At 37.8% G+C, this 10,147-nt stretch overlaps 1 protein-coding gene, 2 long non-coding RNA genes and 1 pseudogene across 8 annotated transcripts; 2 read left to right on the top strand and 2 right to left on the bottom strand.

Annotated features, from left to right (window-relative positions):
• Positions 1,963–3,990, top strand: LOC104748406 (annotated as a pseudogene).
• On the top strand, positions 5,522–7,358 carry LOC104746618 (UDP-glycosyltransferase 71B7-like). Its single transcript, XM_010468135.2, has one exon. The coding sequence runs from the start codon at positions 5,698–5,700 to the stop codon at positions 7,165–7,167; it is 1,470 nt and encodes a 489-aa protein (XP_010466437.1). The 5' UTR covers positions 5,522–5,697; the 3' UTR covers positions 7,168–7,358.
• Positions 7,923–8,711, bottom strand: LOC104746617. Of its 4 annotated transcripts, XR_760932.2 has the most exons (4): positions 8,691–8,711; positions 8,535–8,599; positions 8,337–8,422; positions 7,923–8,250 (listed from the first exon to the last, which is right to left on the bottom strand). It is a non-coding gene; the product is annotated as an uncharacterized LOC104746617 (long non-coding RNA). The 4 variants fall into 4 exon arrangements; XR_760930.2 differs by having other exon boundaries at positions 8,337–8,599; XR_760931.2 differs by lacking the exon at positions 8,691–8,711 and having other exon boundaries at positions 8,535–8,682.
• LOC104746616 lies at positions 8,718–10,147 on the bottom strand. Of its 3 annotated transcripts, none has more exons than XR_760927.1 (6): positions 10,077–10,147; positions 9,828–9,896; positions 9,687–9,754; positions 9,379–9,487; positions 8,824–8,909; positions 8,718–8,737 (listed from the first exon to the last, which is right to left on the bottom strand). It is a non-coding gene; the product is annotated as an uncharacterized LOC104746616 (long non-coding RNA). The 3 variants fall into 3 exon arrangements; XR_760926.1 differs by having other exon boundaries at positions 9,844–9,896; XR_760928.2 differs by having other exon boundaries at positions 9,857–9,896.

Here is a 10,147-nt window from a genome sequence, read left to right as displayed (position 1 = left end):
GGCATGTCTCCGGTACGTCTGCGGCTGGTAACAAGCTGATCCCACCAACTTAGAGCATAGTCGTAGAACTTGGTTGCGGCAAGTTTAACTTTGTTGACCTCGGTGCCCTCTTGACAAACAAACACTAATTCGATTTTCTGTTCCCACTCCAAGTAGGTATCTGGGTTGCTGGTTCCGTGAAAGGTTGGGATCTTGCACTTAAGACCTCCTAACGGATCTCTTGGTACTGGACGTTCACTTCGACGCCTCCGCTGACTGCTGTGTGAAGAACCGTGGCTATAGTACTGCCTGGTTTCGTCGTCTGGCCTTGGTGCCTCCTGGTTCTGCCTTTGACGCTGATTTGCTTCCGGGTTTGGTTGATTCAAGTGTAGAGTGCCAAGTCTAGCATCAAGCATGGTTGTCATAGCTGCGGTGACTGACTTAAGGATCTTCCTTTCAAGACTAGATGTAGATGACTCTTCCTCTTCTGATGTCACCATGGTACCTGAAAAGAAAAACAAAGATCCACCAGTAAATAGTTCTAAAAACACGTAAATGAAAACAGATCTGGGAAAATTATGAAAACGAATCCAAAAACTCTCAAATCAATTTTTAAAAAATACTAGACTCGTTCCTGCTTCTAAAACAGTTGAGTTTATAATTTTTGAACGAGTAAAACATTTTATAATAATCTCGCAAGATGAACGACAGATCTGAAAATAAAAGAAAAGTGACGATTGGAATTCAAAACCTGATTGCAGAGCGGTTGCTCTGATACCACATGATAGACTCCTGGTGAGGAATCTGCTCCCAAGAACACACTCGCAAGGCTTTGAAGGAGATGGATCGGACTGATGAAGATCAAGAGACCAAAGATGCAATAGATCGGACAAATGGAAGGTGAAGGGGGTTGATTATGCAGCGGATTGAAAGAGATGGAATGGTGAAATGATGCAGCGGATAGAAAGGGGGATTGAAGTGAACTTCCAAGAGAGATGAAAATCTCTTAGACTTCAGGCTCGAGTTCAACTTAGATATGACACACTAAGAAGAAAACAAGTTGAGAAGATATTACACACTTCTCAGATCAAACAAGTAAAAGAAAGGTTTTTGATTAAAATGTTTGATGAAAAACAAAGAAGAGATACATGGTCTTTAAATAGGAGAAGGGGGACGAAGGAGAAGGATCTAGAAGAGAAGAGGTGGAGCTCATGCAAGAGTCCACACTCATGCAAGCTCATGCACAAAGTCTTGGAAATTACAAAGCAATAAATGCAAAGTTTGAATGAGAAAGAGATAGAAAATGGGCCAAGGCCTTTGTGGGGAACCTTGGACCACGAATTGGGCTGGCAAAGGGGCTTGAAAATGTTACTTAGGCCTCATTAAAAACCTTGTCAAGAAAACCCAATGGGACAAAACTTGACCAAGGGAAAAAGAGCACCAAAGTAACACTTTATCCTTTACCGAGCACCTTGAGCTGTGAGCAACATCCAAGTGGTTTGAGTCACGTCTTCTAGCTTCTTGTCCAGCTCCTTGAGTAGACCTTGGATGACTTGGTTGAACCTCTTGGACCGTGACCTGGTTATAGGACCCGCCGGGACAATCAGTGCTTCCTCCGATGCTTCTGCTGGTACAAGCTGTTCCTCCGGTGCTTCCTCTGGTTCAAGCTGGTCTTCCGGTGCTTCCTCTGGTTCAAGCTGTTCCTCAAGTTCGTGTGGTTGAGTGGAGCTGTCCATGGTCTCATCAGGTATGGCCCATTGTTTACGGCCCATTTGAAAGCCTGGGAGGATCCTATCTATAGGATACCCTCTCCCCAGGGATTAGTCTCAGACCCTTCCATAGGTATGAGGATTTACCCTGAGTTATCAAAAAAAATGATATAGAAATTTTTATATTTGACCTTGGTTAAACTCAACTTAAAAGGTAATGATATTACTAAAAACAACCATAGTACTGAACTGACGTTCAATAAAAGTGGAGAAACTCATTTTGATTCTACATATATATGACGACAATAATATCTACGGACCATATCCATCCAAAATCAAAGAAGTCTAGCTACAAAAATTGAAACCGATAGAAAGTGACTTATTGGGCTCAAACAATACAGCTAAGCAAAAGAAGCCGAGATCTATTTACCATTTAGTGGAGCTTATATGATTCAGACAAAAGCACATAAACGAAAGAGGACACAAAAAAATAAAACATGAAACTTGAGCTTGTCTTCATCCCTTTTTTTGTAACCGGTCATCTCAGATCAGCCGTGGAGATGGCTAAGCAACTAGTTGAGCGAGAGACCCGCCTCTCTATCTCCGTAATCATCCTTCCTGGAGGCGAAGTGGGTGCTCTGTCCGCCCCACCTAACGACCGCCTCCGCTACGAAGTCATTACCGACGAAGATCAACCAAACTTCGATCCGGCGAGGCCTGAGTTCCATATAGAGTACCACGTGCCAAAGGTGAGATCCGTCGTTGCGAAGCACTACTCAACGAAACCGGATTCGCCGAGGATCGCTGGGGTGGTCGTCGACATGTTTTGCACGTCCATGGTAGACGTGGCTAACGAGTTTGGTGTTCCCAGCTACTTGTTTTACACGTCAGGCGCAGGGTATCTCGCACTTAAACTTCAAATCCAGATGTTGTACGATGACAACAAGTACGATATAACCGAAAGTGATTTTGAAGACTCAGAAGCTGTGCTGGACGTTCCTAGTTTGACTCGTCCGTTTCCGGTGAAGTGCCTTCCTCACGCTAACGTATCTAAACAATGGCTCCCAACGTTTGTTAACCCTATGCAAGAAAATTGAGAGAGATGAAGGGTATTTTGGTAAATACTGTTTCTCAGTTGGAACCCTATGCGTTAAAGTTTATATCGAGTGGTTGTGATACTCCTCCTCCTTATCCAGTAGGACCACTGCTGCAACTCGAGAACGGAGTTGGAGTTGGTGATTCCAAGGACGAGAAGCAATCAGAGATTTTAGGGTGGCTTGACAAGCAACCAAACAGATCAGTAGTGTTCCTCTGCTTCGGGAGCATGGGAGGCTTCCGTGAGGAACAAGCAAGAGAAATCGCCATCGCGCTGGAACGAAGCGGTCACCGTTTTTTGTGGTCTCTCCGTCGCGCATCTCCGAATATATTCAAAGAACCACCAAGAGAGTTTACGAATCTTGAAGAAGTTCTCCCGGAAGGATTCTTTGATCGGACAAAGAAGAGAGGGAAAGTGATCGGATGGGCTCCGCAGGTGGCCGTGCTTGCTAATCCGGCGGTTGGAGGTTTCGTCACTCACGGCGGGTGGAATTCGATCCTCGAGAGTCTTTGGTTCGGTGTTCCAACGGCGCCGTGGCCGTTATACGCGGAACAGAAGTTCAATGCATTCGAGATGGTGGACGAGCTTGGATTAGCTGTGGAGATAAGAAAGTATTGGCGAGGTGATCTAATTGCGGGATCGGGAAAGGATACGGTGTTGGTGACGGCAGAGGAAATAGAGATAGCAATCAAGTGTCTGATGGAGCAGGATAGTGAGTTGAGGAAGAGAGTGAAAGAGATAAGTGAGAAATGCCATATGGCTCTAACGGATGGTGGATCGTCTCAAACTGCATTGCAAACGTTTATTCAAGACGTTATGAAGAACATTTGCTTGACATGATTAACTATAGAACTTGTTATGGTTGAGGTGCAAGATGCTGAGAGTGAGGACAGTCCAAGCCAGTTAACCACAGCCGGAAAACAATTTGGATTTCTCCAATGATTTGAGTTGTGATGCCTGTAAGATAGCAAATGATTTAGAGGACAATTTGGATATCTCTAATGATTTAGACGACAATGCGTGAAATGGTTTTTATAAATTATGTGTAATTGATGGAGATGAAACGAAAATCTAAAGAGAGGTAAACAAAGAAATAAGCAATGGTACTATTAAATGAACATAAGTGCAAACAACACAAAGCATGGAATCAATATACAACCAGCATATAATTTGTATGCAATTGTAGTATAATTGACACTAATGTTTTCTTGTTTTCTTCCACCTACCTACTTAGCTATTCTCACGAGATCGTCGATACTAAAATTAAGTTTAAATCGTTTTAATTAAACTCCTCTAGCATAATTTTCAAGCACATATTATTTATGTTCAAGAGTGATATCGAAAACCAATATTTTTTTGGTAAACTTGGAAACATGTTTACATAATCAATTAGTCTAACTATCAAAATCATCTAAACAAAGATCCGATAAACATTTAACAAAAACTCACTCTTATATGTCAAAAAGTTGTAGATTATCAAATATCTCAACTAGATCTAGATGCTCTTTACCTCAGTTGCCTAAAATTAAACTTCATCTTTACTTTTTCAAGAAAAATGCAATCATGTCATATTAAATAGGGAAAACGACTCAAAACTACATTAGGTTTGAAAAATGGACTATTGTGGTGATTCCTACACCATGAGACTCTCTGCCTTGAGGTAAATGTACACCAATAATTCGGAAACATAATATTTTCATCACAAATAATAATGCAAAAACACCCAAAACTTTCCTTACGTCTGTCATCAATATGTGGTTCCTCCTTTGATTAAAGGGAATGCTTTTAATGACAAGTACTCAAGTAGTTAAGACCGCGACACAAACTTAAATTTACGTGGGGGAGAAAGAACCTATCGTTCTCATGGATCTCACGCAACGCAAATTTGTGTTCAGTTTGAGGCGACATTTTTTTTGTTCTCTTTTATGTGTCATGTGTGGTGATTTGATTAACCATAACTTCTTTTTTCTTTTTTTTTTCGATAACTAGATTAACAACAAAAATTTCAGCAGATAAATATATATGTTTTACTGATTCTTTTTATTTTGATAAGATAAATGATTTTGATATGCAACTAATTGATATTTTTATAACTCTTTAACTTATACTCACTCTATTTCACAACGAGTGTCATTTTTGAGAAATTTTTTGTTTTACAAATAGTATCATTTTTATTTTCAATGTATTTTTTATGTTATATTCTCTAATTTATGCCTAATGCAAAGTTCATTTCATTAAATTTAGATCATTAACCACTTTTATTGGTTATTGTATCTCATTAATATTTCGTAATTCTTTTAATTTATAATATTTTTATGAAAAATATTTTAGTTTTGTATGTTTTAGAGTAAGAAATTTGTTCAAATACCATTTTCTCACTTTGCTTTTTATAAAATTTTAAATAGATATTTTACCTACATTTTAATTTGACTTGTAAAATTGATTTGATATACAGTTAATTATTATTTTCAAAATTAGTTACTTCAAATAAATACAGTTTAATTGTAAAATTAATATATTTGAGAAAACAAACATTTTTTTCTTATGAGAAAACAATCTTGATCTAGTTTCTCTGAACTTTTCTTATCAATTTAAGAATAAAATATGCTTTCAAAGCTATAAAATGAGGCTTCTATTTTCAAACAGCCCAAAAACAGAGCTAATGAAATGAATCTATAGAGCTTACGTAACAATAATACTGTTCTGTTTTCTTGTTCTATTATGTAAGATGTTTTTAATATTCTAAAGCATTTTTTTATTAGTTGAATTATTATTACCTAAATACAGATGATGCTTTTAATGCCCAAAAAAAAAAAACTTTATTAAGTGGAACGGAGGGATTCTTTGTACAGACAAAAGCACCGACAAGAATAAGAGAAAAAGAAAAAAGATAGAGAAGAAGAAGAACAAAACATGAATTTTGAGCTTGTCTTCATCCCTTCTCCTGGAGCCGGTCATCTCCGAGCAGCGGTGGATATGGCGAAGTTACTAGTGGACCGTGAAACCAGCCTTTCTATCACCGTCATCATCCTTCCTGTCATTTCCGAAGGCGAAGTCGGTGCTTCAGATTACGTTGCAGCCCTCTCCGCTGCATCAAACAGCCGCCTACGTTACAAAGTGATCACCTCCGACTCCGCCGAAGATGAACCAACCTCCGAGCTAACAAGTTTTGTGAAGCATGTCGCGAACCAGGCGCCAAAGGTTAAACGCGTCGTTGCGAAACTCGTCCAAGACTACTCGACGCTACCAGACTCGCCGAGGATTGTTGGGTTCGTCCTTGACATATTCTCCTACTCGATGATAGATGTGGCTAAAGAGTTTGGTGTTCCGAGTTATTTGTTTAATACGTCGAATGCAGGAATGCTCGCACTTGTATATCATATTCAGATGCTGTACGATGAGAGCAAGTACGATGTTAGTGAAAGTGATTATTTAGACTCGGAAGCTGTGTTGAACGTTCCAGGTTTGAGTCTTCCTTATCCGGTGAAGTGTATTCCTGACATTCTTGCATCTAAAGTGACGCTACCCATGTTTGTAAATCAAGCGAGAAAATTTAGAGAGATGAAGGGTATTTTGCTAAATACTGTTGCTGAGGTTGAACCTTATGTGTTGAAGTTTCTTTCGAGTAGTGATACTCCTCCTGTTTATACTTATGGACCATTGCTACATCTCGCGAACCAAGTTGATGATTCAAAGGAAGAGAAACAATCTGATATTTTACGGTGGTTAGACGAGCAACCACCTAGTTCGGTTGTGTTCCTCTGCTTCGGGAGCAAGGGAGGCTTCAGTGACGAACAAGCAAGAGAAATCGCAATGGCGCTAGAGCGTAGTGGCCAACGGTTTCTCTGGTCTCTTCGTCGTGCATCTCCGAATATATTTAGGGAAGCTCCTAAAGAGTTTAAGAATCTAGAAGAAGTTCTTCCGGAAGGATTCTTTGATCGGACGAAAGATATAGGAAGAGTGGTCGGTTGGGCTCCGCAGGTGGCCGTGCTTGCGAAGCCGGCTATTGGAGGATTCTTCACTCATTGCGGGTGGAACTCGATGCTAGAGAGTCTTTGGTTCGGCGTTCCGATGGCTGCATGGCCGTTATACGCAGAGCAGAAGTTTAACGCATTTATGATGGTGGATGAGCTTGGATTGGCTGTGGAAATAAAGAAATACTGGCGAGACGATCATTTAACGGGAGTGGGGACGGTTACGGTGACAGCGGAGGAGATAGAGACATCAATTAAGTGTCTGATGGACCAGGATAGTGACGTGAGGAAAAAAGTTAAGGAGATGAGCAAGAAATGTCACGTAGCTCTAGTGGACGGTGGGTCGTCACGGGTTGCGTTGCAAAAGTTTATTGAAGACGTTAGGAAGAATTACCGTTTCAATGAATAAGGAATACGAGTCTGTACCCAAATGCGGCATAATTAATTAAGTTTTAAAATATCATATTAGTCAATGCATGCCATCTTTAAATAGAAACTCATATATGTACTACTTTAATTTGTTATCAAATTAAAGAGAAGTAAAATATGGTTGTAAGTTTCTTTTTAACCAAATATTAATTAGAATTTTCAAACCTTAAATGATTGTCTCAACGGTAAAACATAAAAGAACATAAAAATTGAAACTTACGGTCCACAAATGTCTAAGGTTGTATTGGAGTAGACATTTACGTCTAACCATGAGAGGACATGACTATGGACAATGAGTGTTAGAGCATGTTTATGGGTGGGTTGGAGTAAGGGGAGTTCTTAAATTTTTTATGAATTAATTGTGTACTGTTTGGAATATAAGAACTCATGATCTCTTAGATAAAATTTTCTTATTTATTGGTAGGTTTTTATTTTGGGTCTCTTATTTTTGAAAATATTGATTTTAAAAATTTAAAAATTTTAAATAGAATAGAAGTGGTATAAATGTGTAAACATTTAAGATTTTATAAAATTAGAAAATATTCCATTTTTTAATTTTCAAACATACAAAACAATAATAAAAACATAATACAAATTACCAATTCATAAATAGAGAGAATGATTTATAATAAAAACATAATAAAAACATAATAAAAACATAATACTGATTTACTCCAAATTTTGCCCAAATATACAGCAGTGTTAGCATACAAGTTATTTCAAGGTACAAAGAACTTGAAGAAATTGGTTCATCTTACACTGCAATAGAGTGAAACCTCAAAAAGATCTCTTTTAACATTTCGACCTATCAAAATATTGTTACTTTTAGAGACGAATTGTTATGTAATCCACTATACAACTCAAGTAAATCAGGTTCATGACATAATGAACAATGGTAGCACTATCTTTCACTTATGGCTATGGAAAGAGATTTGAGTGAAAAATCCATGACTGAGCTCAGATCAAGTCAATTTGGCCAGATATGATTGCTCCTTTAACAATCTTGTAGCGTATGAAGTAGAGATCACCGCGTTCCATTTCCATAGTCTCGGGGATCTCTCCTCTGCCAAAATAATAGTAAATGAGTTTTGAAGTTGTAATTTCTAAGAGATGCATTCAAATGGTGGATGGTTTTAGCAAGTAGCTTACCCCATCGTGAAGATACTCTAGACCGCGTGCTACGTCTAAAGCAATATATACTCTCAAATCCCAGCTCAGCGGTTCATGTTTTTCGCCTGTATCAAAAAAAGCATTTCAGTGTCTCAAATCTTTAGACTCATTAATTGCAGGAGTTTAAACCATCAATTTAATAAAATATGCAACAAACTAGTTGAACATTGGACTGACAATTCACTTAATGCATAGCAGATTGGTCTAGTATCCCAGCATTCCCCTCCTAATGACCAAAGTAACTATAACAAAAGAAGTCTAGTCCCTCATTAATCAAGAACCTTATCAGGAAACTATCTATGATCCAGAAAATTTTTATATCATTTAAAGAACCAGGATCTTGTAGTCAGAGGAAGGAANTAGTCTTGGGGATCTCTCCTCTGCCAAAATAATAGTAAATGAGTTTTGAAGTTGTAATTTCTAAGAGATGCATTCAAATGGTGGATGGTTTTAGCAAGTAGCTTACTCCATCGTGAAGATACTCTAGACCGCGTGCTACGTCTAAAGCAATATATACTCTCAAATCCCAGCTCAGCGGTTCATGTTTTTCGCCTGTATCAAAAAAAGCATTTCAGTGTCTCAAATCTTTAGACTCATTAATTGCAGGAGTTTAAACCATCAATTTAATAAAATATGCAACAAACTAGTTGAACATTGGACTGACAATTCACTTAATGCATAGCAGATTGGTCTAGTATCCCAGCATTCCCCTCCTAATGACCAAAGTAACTATAACAAAAGAAGTCTAGTCCCTCATTAATCAAGAACCTTATCAGGAAACTATATATGATCCAGAAAATTTTTATATCATTTAAAGAACCAGGATCTTGTAGTCAGAGGAAGGAAGGAAGGAAGGAGAGAGCAAAAAAACCTGTAAGAATACTCCAAAATGTCAGAAACAGAGATGACATTACTCTTTTTAGATTATTACTCACGTACTCTTAGAATTTTTGTAGTTTACTTACTGATATGACACAAAATGTAGAGACAGGATGATGTGTTTTAGTGTTTATATACTCACACTTGAAAGATGCTTCATACGATAAACTCATGTAAAAGATCAGTTTGTAAAGATGCTTTTCTTTGGCGTCCTTGTGCGAATCAATTTTAAAATCCTCAAGTTATAACACCTAACAACAGAGAACAACAGAGAACAACAACAATTTTAAACTCATTATAACACCTAACAACAGAGAACAACAACACTAAACCAAGTTATAATCTAAAAAGCAAGCAAGAACCTCTTCTGAAATCTCAAGATCGAATATAATACTTAAAAAGGGTTCTTCTTATCTTCTAAAAATACTTAAGCGAGAAGATAATAAGAACCTCTGCAAATTAAAAAGCAAGCAAGAACCTCTGCAATTTGTAATCTTTGTTATCTGTTGTGTGTCTCTCTGCAAATTAAATTCAAATGTTAGGCTCAATTAGATAAGAGAGAAGATAAGAAGAAAAACAGTTGAATATTACTGGTCTCTTTGATTACTTATTAGGAAGACCTTCAAGAGATCTTCAATGAATCTTTTGATTAGGAGTAGGCTGCAACAAGCAACAACAAAAACAAAAAGCCAACAGTTTAACGCACAAACAGAGAACAGAGAACAACAACACTAAACCTAGTTATAACACCTAACAACAGAAAACAACAACACTAAACCAAGTTATAATCTAAAAAACAAGCAAGAACCTCTTCTGAAATCTCAAGATCAAAATTTTTACCTCTACGGATGAAATAAAAGGCATCCATTAAGGAAAAGATTCATGATCCAAGTAGAAATTATACGCTACGG

The sequence above is a fragment of the Camelina sativa genome, chromosome 15 (assembly GCF_000633955.1).
Source record: "Camelina sativa cultivar DH55 chromosome 15, Cs, whole genome shotgun sequence".
NCBI classification, from domain to species: domain Eukaryota; kingdom Viridiplantae; phylum Streptophyta; class Magnoliopsida; order Brassicales; family Brassicaceae; genus Camelina; species Camelina sativa.
Note: the sequence above shows the minus strand (reverse complement) of the source record. Positions and strands in the feature narration are given on the sequence as shown.